The following is a 25,102-nucleotide window of genomic DNA, read 5'->3' as shown; positions in this document are numbered from 1 at the left end:
TTTTAGTCCAAAAACATACAAATATGAAGAAATATTGATCAATCTGTCCTTGTTCAGGTTTTTATTCAACACATGTTATGATTCATGTCTATTCTCTGTAATCTTGCACTCTCTGTGTAGTGTTTCAGTAGCAAAACACCCCAACAAGATATTTGGGAGGGTCTTGCGAACAAAATGAGCCCTCCCTCAAAATGTTTCTGTGCACTTGTGATTGGGTAGTCACTCACAATAGCCAAACAGGACAGTCCTGAGTGATGTAAAGGATTTGCGTCATCGATGTTTGTCTCTGGATAAAGCCATTTTTGACTGATGGGTCGTGTAGCCATGAAAAGATGAAAACAATGATATAAGGGTTGTTTATATCGCTGATGCTGATTTGTGAAGGTTCAGAGTGGAAAACCATGGACTGTGTTTGTTTGTGTTTGTGCTTTTACACACAATGTGCAGTCAGAGCATGTTACTGCCGTCCTGTTGACAAATAACTCAGCTTTTGGACCCACGATCTGAGCCACCCTCCCCAGCTTGCTGACCGTGAGTTAGCACGGGGCCTTTAGCCTCTGCCTCAAGCCGAGAGGCGCCACCATCCTCGTCTTCAGTCACTATCAGCGAGGGCCTGGAGGAACCGTTCCTCCCCACTGCATTTTTTCCTCAAGCCCCCCCTGTTCAACTACAACATACAGGGGCATTGACTTAGTCTTTTTTTTTTTTCACTGCTTTTTGTACAGTTTGCATTGAGAGCAGGTGTTTAACTCACGGTGATTGAAGAGAGTGAGGCTCCCTGGCTTGAGGCAGTGCCTAAAGACCCTGAGTGAACGTCAGAGCAAAATCTCTGAAAAATGACTGTCATTTTACATTTGTATGGGGAAAAAATTAACTGAAGCATCTTTATTGTAAGTAAAAATGTATTTCCAATGTTCTTCTCACATTGTTTATAAAATGCATAAATATATATGGAATGCATTATAATATATTCCCAAATAATTATAATTAAAATAATTATATCGTCGTGTATATTTTGGTTTGTGTGGTATTTTTTTTTAACATTGAAATATAAACAAATTGTGTTTTGAACCACTTTCAACGTTTGGTTTACTTGGTTACAGCATGTGGTCCATTGGCGCCCCCAAGTGGCCTTTCTTTGGAAGTACACTTACATAAATCATCATGGAACAGAGTTTTGGTCATATCGACTTCAGAATTGTGTCAGACCTTCATCAGACATGTGGCTTTGTATCAGATTTTTTTGGGGGGCACTAGTCTTCCATATTTAAAATAAAACTTATTTTATAAAAAATATTTGTGGTTACTATTCCAAATATTTTGAATAGCTCTAACTAATTTTTTATACTAAAATGATATATTTTTACTCGTGAATAACACATTTCTAAGTGTTTACTTTCAAACAAGCCCAAGTTTGTGTTTGTAAACCAAATGGTTCAAGAACGGGAAGAGTTTTACTTTGGGTATGGGCATGCACAAAAAGAGGCCGGATGCAAAGATGTTTTTATTATTTTGTTGCCTGCCAATTATATTTCTATCTTTAGAGCTACAATATAAGTGCTACTAATTTGAGTATTTTCTTATTATGATCAATGTTTGATATTTTCTAATGCACATACACATTTATTTATTTATTGTTTACTGTGAATTACTTTAACACAGATAAAACATGTAATCATGAAACATTTAATGACAGAAAATGACTGACACGGCAAAGAAAACAATCACTCAGCATTAAGTACTTGTTTGCAAACTTGAACAAATATTTTTTATTTGAGTTTTTATTTACTTTTTCCATTTTGGAGTTGTTTTAATATATGCACTAAAATGTATCAATTATATATATATATATAAATCCAGCACTCGTTTGTCAATTATGTTTCCGTCTTTCCACCTACAAGAGGTTTACAAACTTTTTAATGCCAAGGACCCCCAAATATGATGATCCCTTTGCAAGGGACCCGCTTGCTAATATATGTAGGCAGCTTTATATGTTCATGTATGAAAAAAGTAAGCTTGACATTATAAACTCAACGTGTTGTTTGCAAAATTAAATAACTTGCTTTTATTTTGTCATTGGAATCGAAATGTTCCATTTATTACCATTATTTAATGCTTTAGGTATCATGAACTAACAATTAACAATATTTTTAACAGCATTTATCCATCTTGGTTAATGTTAATTAATATAAAAACAACTGATCATTGCTAGTTTGTGTTAATTCTTATTGCAAAATCTTATATTAACATTTGCAACTTTTAATAAAAAAACAATATGTGTAAATATATCAAATAAAATCTACATTCACCAATATCAACAAATGCTGGTAAAGTATTGTTCATTGCAATTCATGTTAACAAATGTAGTTAACTAAATTGAAATCTTAATGTAAAGAGTCACCTTTCATTGTAATGAAGAAAATGAATATAAATGACTATAATTTCTATAAAATAATCAGGATAATATAACTTTATATATTTTTTTCCACGCATTGTTAAAGTTAGTTGTATAAATCTGAAGAAAACTTTTATTTCCGTATAAATGTATTTAGTCCTTAGAAAGCAGAATATAAAAAATAAATTAAAAAATTTGGAATAGAATAAATTTCCAACATCGTTGTTCATGTGAAATCAGTCAATTTTCCCACATAATTCCCAATATTGCATGGGCACACAATAAAACACAGTGTGCAGCTGTATTTTGTAGAAAGAGCTTTATTAAACATACAGACACAATGTGTGTGAACACAGGACACATGTTCCCATCAAACAAATGAGAAACAAAGTACAGCATGTTTAAGAGAATTGGACTCTGGTTCTGCTCCTCACAGAAGCATTAAATCGACAGCATCTGACAATCCTTGACAGATCCAAGACCACGTGTCTGGTCAAATACAACATGTCCAATGGAGAAGAAACTGGTCCTAGTTCAGCATTCGGAGGGGAAATTCACCTTGAGGCACTGTCCCACATATATACGGCATTATATACTAAACCAACAAAAACCAGATCCACACACACACACACACACACACACACACACACACACATACGCAGACTCACACACACACACTTTTGAGAGGGGACACATTGCATACATAATAAAATGACACATTCTTGCAAGCGCATACAGACAAACACACCAAATGAACGAAGAGCTAAAATCCAAACGGTCTACATGGTTCGAAGAATGTTTTCTCATTTCTTACAAGCTGGTTTGGGAACGCAATGAGACCTGTAAAGACTGAATTTGTGAAATCAGTTTGAACGGAACGGAGGGAAAATGAAAGTAAAAAGGACGAAGAGTGTGTAAGAGTGTGAATTTGGTGGTTGTGGGTAGCAGATTTGATGGCACACAAGTCATGTTTTAAGTCCTTTTAGTCCCGTTGAGAGGATAGCATGAGTATTCACATATTCCCTCAATCCATTCGTCCATCTTTCCGTTTTGCTTACGATGGAGAGAATTTTTTGGCCTGTGCACGAACTCTCTTCTCGTACTCCACTCTATTCTGACTGTAAAAAAATAACAAATACACAGAGTAATAAATATAAGAAATCTCACTTTCAAAAACCGAATGTGCTGCCTACCCAAGCAACATGGGCATCTCAGACTTAACGTAGCAACAAATGAACGTCTTTTATGGGTTTTGAACCAGTCATTAAACCGTTGATAGAGCACTGAGTCTCAATAAATCTACTAAGAGAATTCAGCAGCGTGTTTGAGCATCATAAGCACTTTCCCCCACACTGTAAAAAACGAAAGAGCATTTTATCCAACTAATGGGGGGTTTTGAGTCACAGAAACACAAAATGAAAATGACTTTGCATCTAAAAACACATGTTAGACCAGCAATAGTCCCCCAAATGCTGTCCCAACTAGTCAAACAGAGTTGTCGGAACAAACAATTCCTTGTGGAACAATGTTTCTGATGTGTGAGTTCCCAGCATGCATTGCAACATGAGTAAATTATGTGGTTAGTGTTTGTTCCTTGCAGTTTGCTGACATAATTTATGCTTTTTGTTGTTGTTGTTGTTTTTGGCACTTTAAGTTAACAGTTGTGTAGTGAAGTTAGGAGCTTATCTTTTAACTTAATGAGGTTTGTTGATTGTCACCGTTATTGAGGTGTGTGTGTGTGTGTTATTGAGGTCTATTGTGTGTGTATACATCAAACAATTGTTCATACCACCTTGCCCCTCAAGACATGCCTCTCTCTTCAGAGGCAAAGATTGCTGGTAACTTCATATAAAAGTAAGTTCTCACATTATGAATTGTCAATTGGCTGAAATAGAAATGAGTAGTTCTCCCAACAACAATTTTAACAAATTCACATTGACTAAACAAAGCAATGTTACTGTGGACAATTATTCAAACATCATTGAGAGAACCCAAAATTCTTACTGCATCATGTTGCGCTGAATTTTTAAGTTTCAAAGTTTGCTTTCCTTACAGTACACAAATGACAAAAAAGCATAGCTATCATTTTGTGAACTGATGTGTGCATAGACAACAATATTAGTAGGGATGCACCGATACCACTTTTTCCTCTTCCGATCCGATACCAGTGTTGTTTTTTTTCATAATCAGTTTAGCATATTTATACCTCACTGAGTGATGCTAATTATATGTAAAGAAGCACAAACCTTTAACTACACATTATTTCAATATAAATGTTCAAACTATTAAGAAAAACATTATTGTTAACTAGTATACTAGATAATGCTGCAGCAAAATTAACAGTAATTTCAGTCTAAGTGCGCAGTAGAAAATATGTGTTTTGTATCTGGACTTTAAAGGATTCAGATCTCTTTTTTTGTTTAATTTAGTTGTAAGATATCAGCTCACTTTTTATTCACAGTTATTTTTTGGAACCCATTAAACTTAACTATTGTTATAATTTGTAAACAATTAATAATACATTATTATTATTATTATTATTATTGACGCTCAGAATTTTAAATACAACAGTAATATATTTCAATCATGCACCTTAAACTTTAAAACCCTCTGGCTTTTATTTTGACATTCTGAACTCTCCAGGACGTCCTGTTTGTGTCTGTTTGTTCACAGTATTTTAATTCGCTTCTTATTCAAATTCTGGTGAAATGCTGGTCCGGCGCCGTTCAAAATGTATATTATAAGTGAACCGAACTATTGAGCATCTATATCTGAGATGTTGTTCGCGAGTAGCGCTCAAATGTTGCGCAGCGCATGAAGGCTAAAAATAGCCGCAAATGTGTGTGTAAACTGAGCAGCGCCATTCAATAACGTGCTGGTGCTGCATGTGCATATTATATATTTACTTATTAAACAGCCTTTTGTGATTCACAGAGCTATTGCACATCTGCAAGTGGCAGAAATTTTGAATAAAATGCACGAGTCATATAAACTGCTTTAATGGTCCTTTTATGTCATTTTTGGATCTTGACAGGATCAAACATGTCTGTATCGGATTTGGATCGGGCTCGTCAGACCAGTATCGGAGCAATTAGTATATTACAATAACTATTAGCCTACAAAGTATAAGTGATTAAATTACGTCCTGATGTCATTGTAACGTCATCAGTCTATTTTACTCATAATTCAGATTACCGAAGTAAAAGAACGATATTCCTCCTCTCCTTCAGTCGGTCAACAGATCCTGATCTTCGCTTCGGGTGTATTTGCTCCTTCACAGCCCACATTCGAATGCCATTGGCTCGCGATATAGTCAGTATTAACAGGCATGAAAAACCACCAAAGCAGTCTTGCGCTTCAAACTAGAGTTCATTGGCTTCGAAAGGGAGAAACGTCACTTGAACGAAAAATGTGAGTGTATGGAGGTGAACGAGAACGATTCGTAAAAAATTTTTTAAAAAAGATTTTGCGAATGAAACATCACTACTGCGAGCAGCTGACTGGGGCTGGCTGGCATTACATTGCATCAGGAAAATTAATAAACCACATGTAATTTCAGAAGCGGTGCTCATAATGCATATAGCAGAAACACAGCAGTTAAATTTTAAACCAGAAGTCACAATTGGCCAATTTTGGAAAAATTGGAAATTTGGTAAAAAAAAAAATACAATTATATTTTTATTATGTCTCAGCTGTTATTTACATTTCAATTATTAAATATATACTAGAGACCTTACTTTTCAATTTAGTGCATAAAACTTCAAATGTGATTCTGGTAACGGCCGCCCGAGCTTTCATGAGAGGGTCGAGTTCTGGCGTTTGACGTAGGCGTAGCGTAAGCTCCGGTGAGAAGTGACGAATGCAGAAGCACAGAGGAAGATAGAGGAAGCCAGTGACTGCGCAGACGGCCATTACCGGAAGCCAGTGATTATAGTTTATAAAGTTATAAATATAGATATTTCTCTTACAAAAACGCATCGCTTCAGTTCAGAAGACCTTTATTAACCCCCTGGAGCCGTATGGATTACTTTTTGGATGAATGGATGCACTTTTTTGGGCTTCAAAATCTAAGGTACCATATCCTCCCATTATAAAGCTAGCAAGAGCCAGGATATTTAATATAACTCTGTGTTTGGCTGAAAGACGAAAGTCATATACAACTAGAATGGCATAAATTATGGGTTAGTTTTCCATTTTGGGTGAACTAACCCTTTAAACTAAAAATGAACTAAACTGAAACTAGAAAACTAAAACAAACAAAAACAGCATTATTTGAGTTTCTCATGCGGTTCACATGAAGAGTGCTATTTTTGTGCATTTACAGAGTTGTCATAGTAGAGCATTTCAAATCAACCACTTATAAGATTAAATTTTGGACGGATGCTGCATTAGAAGACATTACCCATCAAGAAAGCTTACTAGGGTTTAAACAGAACTTAAAACTTCAGTGTATCTGTATCTCTCTCTGCTTGTGTTTATCGTACCAGTAAATGGTGTACGCCTCTGCCTGAGCTGGATCCTGTATGTTCGGTTCATTTAGAAGCTCCTGAATCCCTAACAGGATCTACAGAAGGAAAAACAGAGCATATTAACATAGATAATGGAGTATTTTAGAATAGTGCATACAGTAACACTGTGTACTATAAACAGAAGGTGTGAAAATTAAGTGTCTAAAATGATGCTCACTACAGGAAACCACATCAAAAGTGTCCAGTGCACCATCATGAACGCCTCTTAAAGCAACATGATACAGTTTTTACAATGCATTTAACTTTATATTCAGAAGGAAATGAATGTAGAGCAGTACTTCATTTTATCCAGATTTGATTAGATCGTGATTGTTAGGCTAAAATATAATTTGTCAATATGTTTCCCTTTAAAAGTTTTACTGCTAAAATCAAAGACTGTACAACTTCCCCGTTCAGGCTGATTTTATTTCTCTTGACCTGTTTAATGGTGATGGCAGGTCTCCAGTCTTTATCCTCCTCCAGGATGGAAAGACACACCGTTCCTGATGGATACACATTCGGATGGAACAGCGGAGGCTCAAACTTGCCTACGGAAGAGAAAGAAAAAATGGTGAGCATTTCATAAAGTCTGTTGGGCCACAGCTGAGACTTAAGCAGCAGGGACTCTGTGTGTTTGTGCAAAACTCACACTTTGGAGGTGAAGAGGGGTAGTCGTCTTTAAACAGCATCCTTAACTTAAACAGTCCACCTTCCCATGGAGTCTAAGGACAGACAGAGAGAGACATCACATGATGCTACATAAATACAGCAGTATTATCAATTTAACGCTTAAGTGAAAAGTCTTACCCCCTTCTTTCCTGGAATAGCACATTCCCAGTTCATAAGATTCATTGTTCCATCTGGGTTTTTCGTTGGCACAGCAACAAAACCCTGCGGACATTTGGTTGGGGAAAAAAAGTGCAGTGTACATGAGAGGATACAATGCACTATTGTGAAATGGTTTATTAAGTAATAACAGCTTATTTATTTTTATAGCATAAGGAGAATTATTTGTATATGCTTGTGTGTGCAGGATAAAATACAGTGGCAAGACAAAGTAAGTGAACCACTTGGAATTAGCTGTTGTTGTTTTTCTGCATTAATTGGTCATAATAATGGGATCTCATCTTCATGAAAGTCACAAGTATAGACAAACACAATGTGCTTAAGCTAACAACACACAAACAATTATAATCTTTCATGTCTTTATTGAACACATGCCATCAACTTTCACAAGTGAACCCTTGGATTTAATAACTGGTCGATCCTCTTTGGGTAGCAATAACCTCAAGCAAGTGTTTCCAGTAGCTGCGGATCTGAACTGTACAATGTTCAGAAGGAATTTTGGGCCATTTTTCCTTGAGCACAGCCAAATTCTTAGGATGTCTGGTGTGCATGGCTCTCTTGAGGACGTTCCACAGCGTCTCTATTGGGTTAAGGTCTAAGCTCTGACTGGCCACTCCAAAAGGTGGATTTTCTTCTTTTTGATTTATGGATTAAAAAGGTGGATCATTTATGGATCAAAAAGTGGATTTACTTTGATGCAGCAGGACAATGACCATAAACATCAGTTTCATCAGTCCACAAAACATTTACCTGGTAGCATTATGGAGTGTCGATGTGGTGTTTGGCAAACTTCATGCATGCAGCAATGTTTTTGTTGGGAAGCAGCTGCTTCCTTTGTCGTGTCCTGCCAAGGACACATGCCTGTTTTATGTTTCCATATAGTAGACTCACAAACAGAGATGTTAACTAGTTCCAATGATCTTCAAGTCTAGGGTTCGCATTCTGCGACATCTTGGCTGGACAGACACTTCTAGAGAGTAGCTACAGTACTAAAATATATCCATTTATTAGACAGTATGTCTAACTATGGACAGATTAATATCAAAGCTCTTCATGTTAACTGTGTAACCCTTTCCATTGCCATTTATGCATTTGGCAGACGCATTTATCCAAAGCGATTTACAGTGCAATTATTACAGGGACAATCCCCCCTCGGAACAACCTGGAGTTAAGTGCCTTGCTCAAGGGCACAATGGTGGTGGCCGTGGGGTTCGAACCAACGACCTTCTGATTAACAGCCCTGTTTGGTGGCGTAGTGCTTTAGATCTCTTTTTGCAAAACACGGTCAGCAGATGCTTCTTGTGAACAAACAAAAAATGTTTGAGTGCTTTTTATAAGTCAAAGTCGCTCTAACCCACACCTCCAATCTCATTTCATAAATTGGATGCCATGTTTGCAAATTCCTGACTCTAATTATCTTTTGTTCATGTCATTAGCCTACGGGTTCACAAGCTTTTTTTCAATCTACACTATGAATGTTTGAATGATGTATATGTCAATATGTACAAGTACAATACAATAATTTGTGTTATTAGTTCAAACAGATTGTGTTTGTTCATTATTTCACTTTAAGATCAAAACAGATTTTAAGACAAATTTAAACAAATGCAGGTAATTCCAAAGGGCTCACATAATTTTTCTTGCCACTGTAGATCCTCAGGAGTAAATATAGTTTGTGTGGATTGTATCTTCTGTTAGTAAAAGAATATAAATTTGACTTACGAATGGATGGTCTTTTCTCCATGCTTTGCGCTCTTGTGCAAGTCGACTCAGAGCAATGCCAGACATGACCACTGATCCTATGGAGAAGCATACATTTACATACGAGTATATTTTATATTTGTCTATTAAATATTATAATAGACTTGCCATGTCACATGTATACGATACAATGTTTATTAAATATATAATACATTTATATTACACGTCTATCAGGATGTATGTTAACACTATACAATAAGGTTCCATTTGTTACAATATTTGTTAACATGAACTAACAATAAACAATACTTATTAGCATCATAATGTTAATTTCAACATATACTAACACAAAAAATCTACATTTGTATTAGTTAATGCACTATGAAGGAACTAACATGAATAATTGCATTGTTATTAACTAACATTAATGCAGATGAAATGCTGTAACAAACATATTGTTAATTGTTTATTCATGATAACTAATGCATTTAATAATGCTGATAAATGGAACCTTATTGTAAAGTGGGACCGATGTATGTTATCTCGGCCTTAATGGCCCACTAGTGTTTTGAATTTCTCTGTGGCTGTATTGTGGTAAAGTGATGGTATCAGGTGGTAATAATATTGTACTTTGATATATACTGTGGTACTGAATTATTAGCATTTTCATGTTCCACTGTATTTGTTATGCTATTTAAAATGTTCTTCAAAAGAATTTCCCGGTGCCATCATTGTACATAAACCTGGTATTACCATGGTAGTACAACTAGATCTGACTGAAATATGTCCAATAATGTTACAAAACTGAAAATTTATTAGCAGGTTAATTAGTCAAAATGACAGCTACCTGATAACTTAAGTCACATCAACAGATTTTTGACTACACATCATGACGTCAAAATGGAGGTTTCAATATTATGACAATAATTTAAACTTCAACTCTTATGATGACATGAAGTTTTTAACTCCACAATCGACATTATATCATGACTGATGTTTCGAACCTCACGTCATGACATCACAGCCGAGGTACTTGACACCATATTATGACATAATTAATGGTTTAAACATAACAACATAAGGAAGGTTTGCAACTCCTCCTTACGATTTCATAATTGACGTTATAAACACCACATTGTGACATCATAAGCAAGGGTTTGACTCCACATTATGACATCACAATGGAAGGTTTTAATAGAGCTCATAATCAAGGGTTTAAACCACACATTGAGACACAAAAAGCAAGGTTTATGAAAATGTCACCTTACATTACAACATCACGATCGAGTCCGGCGCTTGCATGCCGTTCATTAGCGCGCAGGACAAAGAAACTCGACTATCTTTGACGCGAACGCGCGTTCACAGCAATCGTGCCAAACAAACCAAAGCGGCCGTTTACGGGTCACCAAAACCCAATATTCCCGCACCCATTGGGACAGAACCCCCTTACCTTGTGAATCCCAGTATTATACGTCTTATGGGTCCGCTCACTCGAACCGTGTTTGACTCTGAACCGAAGCTGAGAAGTTTCCCTCCCGAAAATACATTCGGTTCTGAAGCAGTCCAATCAGGACCAGCGGCTCTACACGCCGATCGCCTGAACGAAATTCCAGAATTATTGAAATAATGCTTATGTTATTTGTTTAACAGATCGATAGTTGACATACCATAGCCTTGGAGTGAAATCGCCATATGTTTGGCAATATGAGGCGTTGTCTTTTATCTTGTGAAAAACATTTAGAGCAGGCATTGCTTTAGAAGACTAACATTTAAAGGGACAGTACAACAATTAATTTTTTTTATTTACATATCTCTCGATCTTTTTTGTGAAACCATATGGTGCTTTGATCTCAACCTGGAGGAAAATTAGATATTTTGTAATTTTTTTCCATCTTAAATGTATTTCTTCTATCCTAGCTTAATATGCAGACAACTATAAGTACGCAATTCACAGGTTCTTTTTCTCAAAAAAGGTAAACACTGTGTTTCTGTGGTGCTATAAAAATGTGTGCTTGTTTTGAGCAACCTGTTCAGACGGTTATTGAGTTGGGGTAGGGACTTTCTCTTTGTTTGATCAATAATGTTTTGGTGACACTAGTGTTGCAGAAATTATATACTTCTGCTTCAATTCTGATCTGAATTTGTGAGAATCTCACAAATGAGAGTTAATTTCTCACAATGTCGACTTAATATATCTCACAGTTGCTGTATATCTGTGAGATATAAAGTTGAAATTGCTAAATATAAAGTCGCAGCTGTATCTCACACATTCTATCTCACATAAAGTCACAAATGCAATATATAAACACATAATTACAAAAGTTATAGTCATAATTAGGAGAAGTCAGAATTTTTATATTTTATTTAATCAGTGGTTAATTTTAAAACAATCCACTTAAAATATATTTCACCTTTTTGTAAAACTTATTGACAATTATTTGTATAGCCCATAATAGCTATGAAAATCCATGTAAATGGAAGTGTGTATATACAGTATATAAGCAGAACTGGTTTCAGGTTCACACACACATTAAACTCAGCTCTCTCTCTCTCTCTCTCTCTCTCTGCAATGGCAAACAGCTGTTAGAGACAATCATTGCCAGGTGCTTATCCTTACCATTCTCATCTCCTGATCTCGCTCTCCATTCACAAACCGGCGTTTAACCACGCCCCCACCACATACCCCCATCGCTCTGCCATCTGGCCTGCCCAGTACCCCTCCCCCATTTCTGGAGAGAATGTCCGCAGCAGCCATCAGCCATCGCTTCCGGTCTGTGGACCACCACAAATTAAAAAGGCTGAAGAGCCAGATACCAACGGGTGATCCATGCATTTTTATCCTTCATACATTGGAGCCACTGGAGTGGGGCATGGTCCGAACAGATGGTGAAAGCCCATCCCAGGAGGTAGTACTGAAGGGTGAGGACCGCCCACTTGATGGCCAGACACTCCTCAAATTTAGACAACCCATTGACCTTTCTATTATCCACACAGAACCACACCAAGCTGTCGCTCTTCGCAACTTGCTCCTCCGGGCTGGTCCAGTCACTGTGGGATTCTTCTAATACCTCCATATCTAGTATGGCCTTTAATTCTTCTCAGACCAGTATTTTTTGTGCTCAGGTAATCGGTAGGGATGACTGCTTCCCACTACCCCTGGGGTTGTTTCGATATGGTGTTTTATGAGGTTTGTATGCCCGGGAAGGGGCGAGAACACATCCAAGAATTCTCTTTGCAACCTTGCCATATCCATGATTTGCAACAGTAAGAGGTGGTCTATGCAAGTGACCGGGTTGCCTCGATTGGCTTTTAAGTTCACCTTAGGTTCAAGCTCCTCCCTCTCCGGTACCACTGTCGGCAAAGCCACAGGGACCACCTCCCTCCCCGGTTTTTAAGAGGTTGAGGTGGTAAATCTGACATGTTCTGCCCCTATCCATGTGTTTAACTTCATAATCGACTTCCCCAACTCACCTTGTGACCTCAAAAAGGCTCTTGCCACTTTGCAAGCAATTTAGAGCTTCATGTGGGTAGTAATACAAGGACTTTATCTCCCTCTGTAAATTCCTGTAGCTAAGCTCCCATTATACAGCCAAGTCTGATGTTCTTGAGCTGTGATGTTTAAAGGTCCCTCCTCCCAATTTTCCCTCACGACACCTAAGATACCATTAGGCTTACGCCGATACAATATTTAAAATGGGGAGAACACCGTGGAGGCTTGTGGGACCTCACATTTAGAATAACAGGGTTCATGCCACTTTTCACAATTCCGAGCATCTTCGTTCACAAACTTATGAATCATGTTTTTCAGGGTTTTATTAAACCGTTTGACACAGCTGTCCGTTTGCGGCTGGTACACGCTTGTCCGAATTCGATTTAATGGCCAATAATTCATACAGCTTGTGTAGTGTACGTGACGTAAAAGTCGTGCCTTGATCAGTGAGGATTTCTTTTGGAATCCCCATTTGGGAGATCATTTTAAAGAGTGCCTCTGCTACACTACATGCTGAGATGTTGCGTAAAGGCACTGCTTCCAGATATCACGTTGCATAGTCCACCAGAACCAACACAAAGCAATGTCCACATGCCGTCCTCTCTAATGGCCAGACGAGGTCCATGACAATTCTATCGAAGGGGACCTCGATCAAAGGAAGCGTGCGCAAAGACGCTCTTGGGGTGGCCAGTGGATTCACCAGCTGACAATCACAGTATGCCGCACACAGTGTGCAAACATCCCTGAGAATGCCCGGCCAATAGAAAAGGTCCATTGGATGCTCCAGTGTCTTTCAGGGGCAGGGGCATCCAGTGGGTAGTGCAATCCCCAGAGTAAGGAGCCGGTATGGGAAGGGCTCCTCACCGTACCCGGTGTCCAGCCGACCTGTTGCAGAATGGCTTTTCTGAAGTCGGCGTACACCAGGAGGTTCTCCGCTGGTAACTTCGAGTTGGGCTTCCCCAGACAGCAGTGGAGTAAACCGGACCACCCACTGGGTGCTCGGCCATCCGCATGCCCCCTCCATCCACTCGAAGAGCTCATCTAGGGGGCCCTTCTTGACTAGCAGTACCTGGAGCGGGGCTATTCCAGGGTCCGGGGTCGCAATGGCAGAACCCTTCTGGTGCAGCAAGCTCCGGAACATCTGCCGGTCCTCCACTTGGGCCTGGAGGAGCGCAATGAATTGTTGCTTCTGTTCGCTGCGCAGCTCAAGGAGGGCCTGATGTTGGGTCTGGTGGATCCATGGCAGTGTTCTTCCTCATTTATTTCATGGGTTTCGGCACCAGTGTAACAAAGTTTTTAGGACGGGGGCAAGGAGGAAGCAGGAGACACCAAAATCTGACTCAAAGGTATACATTTTTATACTTTTCAGTATTTAACACACTCAATGTTTGCTTTTCAGCAGAACTGGTTTCTGGTTCACACACGCTGTAAGCTCAGCTCTCTCTCTCTCTTTCGGGACTGGTGTCTGGCATGCTCTTAAAGACCCGTCTCAACTCTCACTGCAATGACAAACAGCTGTTAGAGACATTAGAGTCATTGCCAGGTGATGATCCTTACAGTTCTCATCTCACTCTCCATTCACAAACCTGCGCTTAACCACGCACCCACCACCACAGAGAGTAATAAATATATATATATATATACACATACATACATACATACATACACACACACACATTCAGGGTTAATTTATTACCCTCTATATAGAGTTAATGTTTGGATGGGGACATTATTTGGTAAAGATTTTCTGCAGTGAAATTGGAAACGTCAAATGACGTTAGGAAGGAAATGATTGGTTGCATTTGTTCTCTGTGGATATAAATGAGCATATTTTGTTCTGAAAGCCATTTGTGGGTAATACCATGCATGATTACATTTTCTATGCATCATTTTTATTTTTGAGTGCAGTACATTTATTTACTAAAGGCAGAATGATTGTCCATTCTACATACAAACCTAAAACCACCACATTGATTTTTAAATGCTTCCCCCATCCTTGCTTTTTCTCTTGTTTGACAGACAAAAGGCACTATCCCTTTAAGATCAAGTGCACAAGTGTAATCATAATAATAATTATATAATAGCTGTAGTGCAAAAGCAATAATTTACATATTAAAAAGGAGTAAAAAGAATCCTGTAGAACAGCGTTTAGGAGGGGTTTCATGAGTCAGTCAATCTTTTTTAAATAAATCTAGAACATCTTTATCATATAACCTTGCATAAAATGAGTGCTAAACCTGATATTGCAACAACATTATTACTGATTATCATATAACTATTGATATTGTATATCTTCATTGTATATGCAAACCAAAAGACTAAAACTAGCCCTGGACATTTCTATCAGGATATAACAGAATTGTTACAAGTAGACTATAAATGTCCATTCTACTGATATTGTGATTCAGAATGAAGTGTGCAATTCCATTTGATCCCTGAGATTTACACTGGTCCGGTTCTCCAAATCCTGACTAGACAGAATCAGAACCAGTCTACAATGGTCTCTGAATCCGTATAGATCAAAACAAAGCATTCTTGTTTTTATTGAAATTAACAGGCACCATATAGACATTTTCAGTGGACATGCTCCTCATTTGTTGTTTGCGTGCTTCGGATGTCGATTTTGTCAGTGTATGTGCTTTTCGAGGTGTGAAGAGGACAAGCTCATGGAATGTTCTATAAAGAGCTGATATGTCCTAAAACTTTGGTGTTCTAGATGATCATATTCTAGAACCACGCTCCTGTAGAATCTAGAAGGGGAGAAAACAGTGGAGGATTACATAAGACAATAAAATTCCTATTATTTTATGAATATCATGTAACGCACAACAGCTACTGTGACAAGAAAAAGTGTGTTAACCCTTTGGAATTAGCTCCTGAAAGAACTGCTTCAGCTCAACCATATTTGTAGGATGTCTGGTGTGAACGGCTCTCTGGAGGTCATTCCACAGCATCTCTATTGGGTTAAGGTCTGGGCTCTGACTGGGCCACTCCAAAAAGTGGATTTTCTTCTTTCGAAGCCATTCTGTTGTAGATTTACTTCGATGTTTAGGGTCAATGTCCTGCTGCATCACCCAACTTCTACTGAGCTTCAGCTGGTGCACAGCCACCCTGACATTATCCTGTGGGATATCTTGATAAACATGAGAATACATTTTTCCCTTGATGATGGCAAACGGTCCAGGCAAAGCAGCCCCAAATCATGATACTCCCTCCACCGTATATCACCGTTGGGATGATGTTGGCACCGTTGGGTTTTCTTTTCGGTATGCGGTGCCAACTGTACACCATACGTAGTGCTGCGTGTTCTTCCCAAACAGTTTAACCTTGTTTTATCAGTCTACAAAACATTTTCCGAGTAGCATTGTTGAGTGTCAGAGTGGCGTTTGGCAAACTTAATGTGTTCAGAAATGTTTTTGTTGGAGAGCAAAAGCTTCCTTTGTGGTGTCCTGCCATGGACACCATGAATCTTTAATGTTCTCCGTATAGTAGACTCATGAACAGAGACGTTAACCAGTTTCCATGATCCCTTCATGTCTTCAGCGGTCACTCTAGGGTACTTTTTACCTCATTGAGTATTCTGCTGTGTGCCCTTTGAGTCATCTTGGCTGGACGGCCACTTCTAGGGAGAGTAGCTACAGTACTAAATCATCTCCATTTATAGACAATTTGTGTAACTGTGGACAGATAAATATCTAAGCTCTTTGAGATAACTGTAACCCTTTCCAGCTTTATTCAAAGCAACCATTCTTGATCATAGATCTTCTGAGATCTCCACGTCGGTAGATGCTTCTTATGAATAGCAAACACAAATGTTTTTTATAAGTCAAAGTCGCTCTAACCCACACCTCCTATCTAGTTTCATAAATTGGATGCCAGGTTTGCCAACTCCTGAATCTAATTAGCTTTTGTTGACATCATTCGCCTAGGGGTTCACATACTTTTCCAAATTACACTGTGAATGTTTGAATGATGTATTCAGTGTGTACAAATATGCACAATCATTTGTGTTATTAGTTAAAAGATTGTGTTTTTGTAACTTAGCTGAAGATCAAACCAGATTTTAAGACAAATTTATACATAAATGCAGGTAATTCCAATGGTTCACATACTTTTCTTACCACTGTATTTTAGTATTAGCATATTACACTATAAACTTACTTTTTATGCTCCATATACTATATAAGTACTACTTATGCAGTCTAGTCTGTATAAACAACCCTGTAGATGTTGTTTAGCTTTGTATGACAAATTGCTTGCTTTGTTCCTCATTTGTAAGTCGCTTTGGATAAAAGCATCTGCTAAATGACTAAACATAAATATAAATAAAAAGTGCAAAGTATGTGAATTTTCTACACGTTCCGAATTCCACATACTCTTTTTAAAAAGTAGTTGGCACAGTATGCAGTACGCTAGAATTGCATTTAAAGCATAGCCAAAATGCTTACCTTAGCTTTCTCACTGTGTTGGATGTTGGCGCAAGATGATTGGTTGTGCAGCTCCTTCGAAACAACACACAGAAACTCCGCTTGATCGTCATTACCGTAATTATATGAGGAGCCGATGCTGACTAACTACAGTACAAAACATAAACGAGAAAGACAGAAATAAAGAGATACGTTATTATTTTCGTCAAGTGATCACAAACCATGAAAGGAATAGCACGTGCAAATTACAATTCTGGTCATAATTTACTCATCATCATGCATTTTTTTGTTATTCACTTAAAATGTTCCCTTATATATCTTATTAAATATTTGAATTTGCTCGTATTCAAATACGGCCAAGTTTGAAGTCAATGGCAATTGGTCATGGAACTAATGACATCTGATGCACTATATTTGAATACAAACAAACAAGTTGCCTTTTGTTAAAAACATGCAAACATGCTAAGATTTTTAGACATGCAAAACACATGTGCACTGACAACAAGACCCCCCAAGCAAATTTTAAAACATCCAAAGTCGCAGAGGACAACTGTGACCACTGCAATGAAACAAATGATGAGGCTGACCAACGTACAGTGCATGCAGTGATTTAATGGGAGTAAATGATATTGTTGGACACACCTCTCCACTGTGGGCGGGGTGAGTTTGTCTTGACTCCTGCCCTTCACCTCTCGAGACACAATCAGGAAAAACTCTGACTTCTGGGACCGGCCATAACCTACACTGACAAGCTGCAACAACCAATCAGAGCGTAAGGCAGGGCCTGTATCACACACCGCAGGTCAGTTGACCTGGCGGCAGCGATTCTGATTGTTGTGGAGCTGGAATGATCAGACTGAACCCGTTCGGTTGTTTACCTGCTCAAACTTCCAACCGTCTGACATGGTTGAGACCATCTGAGTAAGCTCCTCTTCTTGACACTGCAACACCCTGTAAACATGTTTGACCGGTGTCTAGAGAGAGAGAGAAAAGGGAGGATGGAGGTACAAACATGTTGTAATAATTTAAATGTTATATGTAAATAAAGATTTTTTTTTTTTAAATGTAAATGAACTTGTGTGCCATTTAAATGTCCTTCTTTAGGTGATGCAGATAATTCTTAGCAAATAAAGAATGTTCCAGGTTCAATACAAGTTGAGTTCAATCAATAGCATTTGTGGCATAATGTTCATTACCAAAAAAAAATATTTTGATTGTTCCCTTGTTTATTCATTTTTTCTCCCCTTTTCGGAATGCCCAGTTCCCAATTCGCTCTCCAAGTCCTCGTGGTGGCATAGTGACTCGCCTCCATCCGGGTGGCGGAAGACGAATCTCAGTTGCCTCCACGTCTGAGACCGTCAATCAGCGCATCTTATCACATGGCTTGTTGAGCGCGTTACCGCAGAGACGTAAGCGCATGTGGAGGCTCACGCGTTTCTCCACCGCATCCACGCACAACTCACCACGTGCCCCACCGAGAGCCACATTATAGCGACCGCGAGGAGGTTACCCCGTGTGACTCTACCCGCCCTAGCAACCGGGCCAATTGGTTGCTTAGGAGACTCCAGCATCTTTACTTGCTGAGCTACCCAGGCCCCCTCGTCCCTTGTTTATTTAAAAAAGGCAAAATTCTGGGTTACAGTGAGGCACTTACAATGGAAGTTAATGGGGCCAATCAGGAGACATTAAAATACACCACTGTTTTAAGAGTATAGCCATGAGATGTAAACATTACACATGATTTAAGTGGGATAAAATATGCTAACTGGGATTACGCTGCCATGACAAGTTTCCATATATGGGCAGGGTGTGGGGGAGGAAATTGTTTGGATAAACGCATCAATATGATTTTAATTGTAAAATATCTTTTGTGTGTCACCAAATAACAGTGAGGTTTGAAACAAGATGAGGGTAACATACATCTGTCATTTGTATTGCATAAATAAATATGGTTTCCTTTCTTTAAAAGTGTCAGATTTGATGCTAGCTATCTTATAGAATTTTAGATATATTTACAGAAAACAAAATATTTAAATATTCATTAAGAATAAGATTTTTGCAGTACATATTTGCTTTAATATCAATAGAGTTATGCTCTAATGTGGATTTTATTCATAGAATTCATTATAAACTATAATCGCGCCTGTTAACATATGCATGTGAAGGGAAGAAATAGCATTTTAGCTTAGCATAACTGCTAACTGTTCACATGACAATAATTTACATGAGGGTTACTATTTATGCTGCTCCAAACTTCAAAATCCCACAGGGTGAAAACAACAACATCCTTTTCTGATCCTGTGTGAATGAGACAGAAAATATAATATTTGTAGATTTCTACATGATGTTAAAGGCTACGTTGGTTAGCATTTCTTGTAAAAATACCCTGACTGCATAAAAAACATTGACAAAGCATGTAGTCGTGTATTTATTGGATGTATGTTTCATCTGTCAAAGCATTTCAAACTGTTTTTGTTAAGCTGTAGAAACATTATGTAGCTCCACTAATAAGCTCCCAAGGGAAAGTTCCTCAACAGAATGAACTTGTATGAATCTAAGATATAAGAAAGTGTTTCACCGCTGTTCAAACGCTTCTCGGGTCGCATCGTTTATAGGTTTTCCAACTGAATAGTCCAAACATGAAATTAAACAAATGACAATACAATGCAAAGTAATCTCTTCAGTAATCAAACTACAATTTTAATGTAACTGTATTCGCATTATCAATTATTTAAATTGTAACTGTTGCGGAATGCAGTTACTTATATTTTGTATTTTAAATACGGAATTCCGTTACATGTAATCCGTTACTCCCAGACCCTAATCATGAGACAATGTTGGACATTTTGATTCACTTCTGTAAAACACATTTTAAGTTCTGAGCATTTTATTTTGTAGTACATGTAAACACTCAGTACATGTGGATTTTGAGTGCTTGTTAGCTTACGTGTGTAGCCTTGGCATCTCTTTCACTGATCTTGTCTTTGATGAGTTTAATTAATGATATAATATTGTAGAACTCCGCCTCTTCAAGAGCTCCTAAAAATACACACATGCAAAATAAGAGTAATATGATTAATTTTGAAGACTCGCCAATCGTAGACTCAATCATGCAAGTTTGACTGTATATATTAATCATACCCTCCTCTGTCAGGTTCTTGTTAAGGACCAGTTTGCCATGTCTCAGGTAATTGAGTACAGGCCCAAAATACATGGGATCCCTGTCAATCAAATATGCCCCAGATTCATCCTGCAGTATAAATGAGAAACAGAGAAAGTGACATTATGAATAGACTATACATATCCCTTACTTATAAGTCTAAGGATAAGTGGAGCATGCCACGGCAAACCCTACTATTACTTATGCTTTTTAAACCCCAACAGAGATAAAAATAGACACGCATATGTGGTCGAAAACACAGTGTGAAGAGTAAAAAGAGGGTGTTTTTATTTGACTGCGCGTGTTAGTCTGTGAATGCTGCACGAAGAGGAGAAAGCCATTAAAGGAGAGTGAGTTTAAACATTAATGATCTGTGCATGTGAAAGTGTGGTTGCAACTCGGCATCTCTCTCTTTAATGGAATTCAGGCCACATTCATAAAATATAAATGCAGACACATACACAAAGTCTCTTTTGCACAAAACATGACAAACCAGAAACCAGTCCACCTTCAGGAAACTTGCAGATTCCAAAAATGAACCTGGGAGAGTGCGTGAGTTCTCTGGGAGAGGAAAATCTGGGCCACGCACACACAAGCTGGTGAGTGATTTCCCAAAGACTTCTGCTCTTTACAGGGTTAAAACCCCTAGAGAGCGGGATTATTCTGGATTAGGGTTATTTTGAGATTACCGTCTGAGATTTAGGGATGAGAGGAGGTGAGACTGAGCACGAGAGAATGTGACATACTCCGTTCAATCAACAAAAAAATGGATTGATGAATGTCATAGTGAAATGAGATCATTTTGTACCTGATTATTATGTGACAATTTTTAGTGATACATTTACATGCAAGAGATTTAAAACATTTAAACTGTAGAAAATAACATCATCATTATGTTATAACATCTGCATTATGCATTACGTAACGCGTAAACACAGTTTGATGTACACTTTAAATGTGTGCCACTAACTTTTACAAAATAAGTTATGCAATTATACAAATAAAGCCGATTCGAATAAGACTGGGAATGTAACCGTGTTTGGCGTAATTTGATTACAAATTAATTTGTGTAATCTACGTATTACTTTTAGTATAAACAGTAGTGTAGCACTTTACAATTTACATTCTTGTAATCAGATAACAGTTACTGACTTTTAATCAAGTTAATTATTAAGTACATTCCTTGAGGTACACATATTTCTTAAATATGAATACATGCATGTATGTCGTCTGTGGCAGCTGAAGGGAAATACAGACATTATTTTTGAATTAATTGAGCGGAAGAGAAAAACATTTTGAGAAAGTGAATTAATAGCAAAGTAAATTATAATGTGTGATTTTCCCATGAAGTAATCAAAGTAATCTGATTACAATTTTTAGAGAAGAAATTAGTAGTGGATTACTATTTTGAGTAATTTTCCCAACACTGCATATTCAAGGAATATTCAAGACAAGCTGAGCTTAAATCGACAGCAATTGTGGCATAATGTTGATTACCACGAAAAATAAATTTCTTTAAAAAAAGCAAAAATTGAGGTTACAGTGAGGCATGCACAATGGAAGTGAATGGGACCAATTTTTGGAGGGGTTAAAGGCAGAAATGTGAAGCTTATAACTGTGTCAAATCACTTCATCATTAAACTATTAAAATGTGCATTATTAACAAGCTGTTAAGTTGTTCAAATCATAATTTTTATGATTGTTTTAGGGTTTACGGTGTTACGTCGTCAAGGCAACGAAGTTGTAAAATTGGATAACTTTACACAGTTAGTGATCATGTTAACACACAATGCTTACGTCTTGTGGCTTCTATTGAAACGTTTACAACTTTCTCTTGCCCCATTCTCTTCCATTGTAAGTGCTGTAACATCGAGGGACGAGTCGAAATACATTTTTGTGACAATCAACCTGGGAATATTTCTTTAAAGACATGCCCATATTACTAGTCTGTCAATCTCTTCTTGTGTCTAACACTGATCATTGCCAGATTTGACCAAGTAAAGTAACCTTTGACCCTGATCTCTGACAGCACAGGTGTCACAAATGGGATTGTGTCCAGCTGTGTCACGTGTGCCTGCAGCACGCAGATGATGCCATCCATATGGCCATCCCAGTGTGCTGCAGACAAACAAGGTGCCTCAATCTGCCTGCATGCTGTCCCAATAAAATAAGAGCACAGATGGGAGAGGTTTTATCCCAGCTATGAACATTCGTGGAGACAGAACAGTACAGACCTTGTTCTGGAGGGGCCAGGGCGGGCAGTAAAAGTATGCATGTTATTTCAAATCCATCCAACAGGAAAACATCATGGTCAAAAACAACCATATGGACAAACCCCAATTAACATAGAGACAATGCAAATAAATGTACGTTAATGAACTTGACAAAAGTTAAACAAGAGATCTTAAATCTTGTGACCCATTTTTGAGCAACTCCTCAAAACTGAGCAAGAGAGAGAGACACACACACACACAGAGAGAGAGAGAGACACACACACACACACACACACACACACAGAGAGAGAGAGAGAGAGAGAGAGAAATTTTGTCTTGTGAATAATTTAAAAAGAAAATGGGTTAAACGGATTTAAACACTAATGCAGAATAACAGATGAGCTCAATTCTGTACAGCTTCCGGCTTTGGTTATTTTATTATAATTATTCTAGAAAAAATATACAGTAATACAAATACATTTTATAAATGACGTTAAATACAATAGCTTTATAATGGGACTATTCTTAAAACTGAAATTGGTAGGAAAGTTACTTTTATTAATCTGACAGCAGATTGTAAAAAAAACACTTTTTCACTCTCCTTTCCAAACTCATTATCTGTATATTTCTCGTATAGCTACTATTTTATATTTTATACTGGAGGCATACGTGGAAAAAATGCACAAAACTGTCTCTGAATCAAAAGACATTTAACTGTACCTTATCTGAATCCAGATATGGGTCCGTTTGGCACAGTCGGAACAGGAATGATTTGGGGTCCCTGCAGAGGGTCTGTCTGGTGGTCAGAAAACACGTGCCGCCGACGTTCAAACGGACCCACATGGAGGATCTGTGGTTAAAAGTCTGTTCCGGGCTCTGACCGTCGTGGCTGCTGATTTCGTCTGGACTCTCGGCCATCCTGTGCTCGGTAGTATCTGCTGAAATGTGACCGCGCGGTTCTCCAACAACCAACAAAAGCGCACGCAGGGCGCGCCGCACTGAGAGTGCTACTATGTTAATTTCACATGAGAAACACCCATCAAATTTCTGTTTTAGCCCAAAGACAATTCACAGACGCGGGCTGTGTCGCTTATTCCAATGTCTAAATCCATTATCCGGCGTATTCCATCGGTGGAGTTCTCAGTGGCGTCCGATTCGCAAACGACTCTTTCGTCTGAACCGATTCTTTTGAATGATTCTGCCGATTCGATTCACAAAGCCTTCCATGAACGATTCGCAAATCACTGAAATGTAAGGAATGACTTGAAGTACAACGAAGTGATGGGATTTTTTAATTTTTTTGCCTATAATTATTAGTAGTATTATTAATATAGGGATTACAACTGTAAATTATGTCCATCAGGCTATTGTAATTTTTGAATCAAATAACAACACGATCATTTCACATAGTCTGCGTAACCTAGTGATTAATAAATTTACGCTGAAACATACGCGGGCTGGAGATACTTTTGAGTGATGACTGGGAGATTAATCTGTTTTGTGAACCGGTTCGTTCGAACGAGCCGATTCGCTACAATGAATCTGACTTCTCGAAATAGTCCGGGTTCAATACAAGTTAAGCTCATCCGACAGCATTTGTGGCATAATATTGATAAATCGGTTTCAGTAAGAATAGCCGTTCGGATATTAACCCACAATAATTTAATATGTGACTCGGTTTAAAATCAAGTGAGCTGCCTACCTAGACAGCACATTTGGGGCAACTTGTCGGTGTAACATTATTAGAATATTAATTGGCACTCATAGGATGTATTGTTGGTTGGCACAGCATTAAAACACTATAGTTCTAACAGAGAAGCAACAGAATTTTTTTTTATTTCAAATCAGGACAACACATTTGTCTTCCATCATTCATACGAGTAATGATTGTTATTAAGATTGTACTAATATAATAATTTATAATAATTATTAATATAATATAATGTATTAATATAATATTTTTTTTACTTGTATAAACAAATATTTACTTGAACTTGTTTTATATAAATGTAAATTTATACATTTACCCCCACACACACTTTTGGCCAGATAGCCTAGGTGATCAAAGGGTTACAAATCTTATATCAAATATAATTAATACCCATCACTCTTTTAATAACATAAATGAAATTAACTACTTGTGTCATTGGCTTGAACCATGTGTAAGTCTACTAGGCCAAATAATTATAATTAGTAGTATTTGTTATTTTAGTATACATTATTTTCTTACATGTGTGTTTACTGTCCCTGTAATAAGTGCACTGTAAGTCGCTTTGGATAAAAGCGTCTGCCAAATGCATAAATGTAAATGTGTTTAGGGAGGTATTAAGTTTGTATACAGTGCTTATGAAGGTTATGAATA

General features: G+C 37.8%; 2 protein-coding genes across 2 annotated transcripts; both read right to left on the bottom strand.

Moving 5' to 3' along the window:
* Nucleotides 1–2,704: 2,704 nt before the first annotated feature.
* On the bottom strand, nucleotides 2,705–11,038 carry ube2ib (ubiquitin-conjugating enzyme E2Ib). The gene is made up of 7 exons (XM_052113834.1): nucleotides 10,901–11,038; nucleotides 9,472–9,548; nucleotides 7,711–7,794; nucleotides 7,553–7,625; nucleotides 7,342–7,451; nucleotides 6,880–6,959; nucleotides 2,705–3,513 (listed from the first exon to the last, which is right to left on the bottom strand). The coding sequence occupies exons 2-7, from the start codon at nucleotides 9,535–9,537 to the stop codon at nucleotides 3,450–3,452; spliced, it is 477 nt and encodes a 158-aa protein (XP_051969794.1). The 5' UTR covers nucleotides 9,538–9,548; nucleotides 10,901–11,038; the 3' UTR covers nucleotides 2,705–3,449.
* A 3,762-nt stretch (nucleotides 11,039–14,800) lies between these two features.
* Nucleotides 14,801–23,882, bottom strand: kctd5b (potassium channel tetramerization domain containing 5b). The gene is made up of 6 exons (XM_052114070.1): nucleotides 23,461–23,882; nucleotides 20,509–20,617; nucleotides 20,315–20,406; nucleotides 18,246–18,341; nucleotides 17,389–17,514; nucleotides 14,801–15,690 (listed from the first exon to the last, which is right to left on the bottom strand). The coding sequence occupies exons 1-6, from the start codon at nucleotides 23,656–23,658 to the stop codon at nucleotides 15,661–15,663; spliced, it is 651 nt and encodes a 216-aa protein (XP_051970030.1). The 5' UTR covers nucleotides 23,659–23,882; the 3' UTR covers nucleotides 14,801–15,660.
* Between the last annotated feature and the right edge of the window lie 1,220 nt (nucleotides 23,883–25,102).

The sequence above is a fragment of the Xyrauchen texanus genome, chromosome 41 (assembly GCF_025860055.1).
Source record: "Xyrauchen texanus isolate HMW12.3.18 chromosome 41, RBS_HiC_50CHRs, whole genome shotgun sequence".
Lineage (NCBI taxonomy): Eukaryota > Metazoa > Chordata > Actinopteri > Cypriniformes > Catostomidae > Xyrauchen > Xyrauchen texanus.
This window is presented reverse-complemented; position numbering and strand designations above follow the sequence as displayed.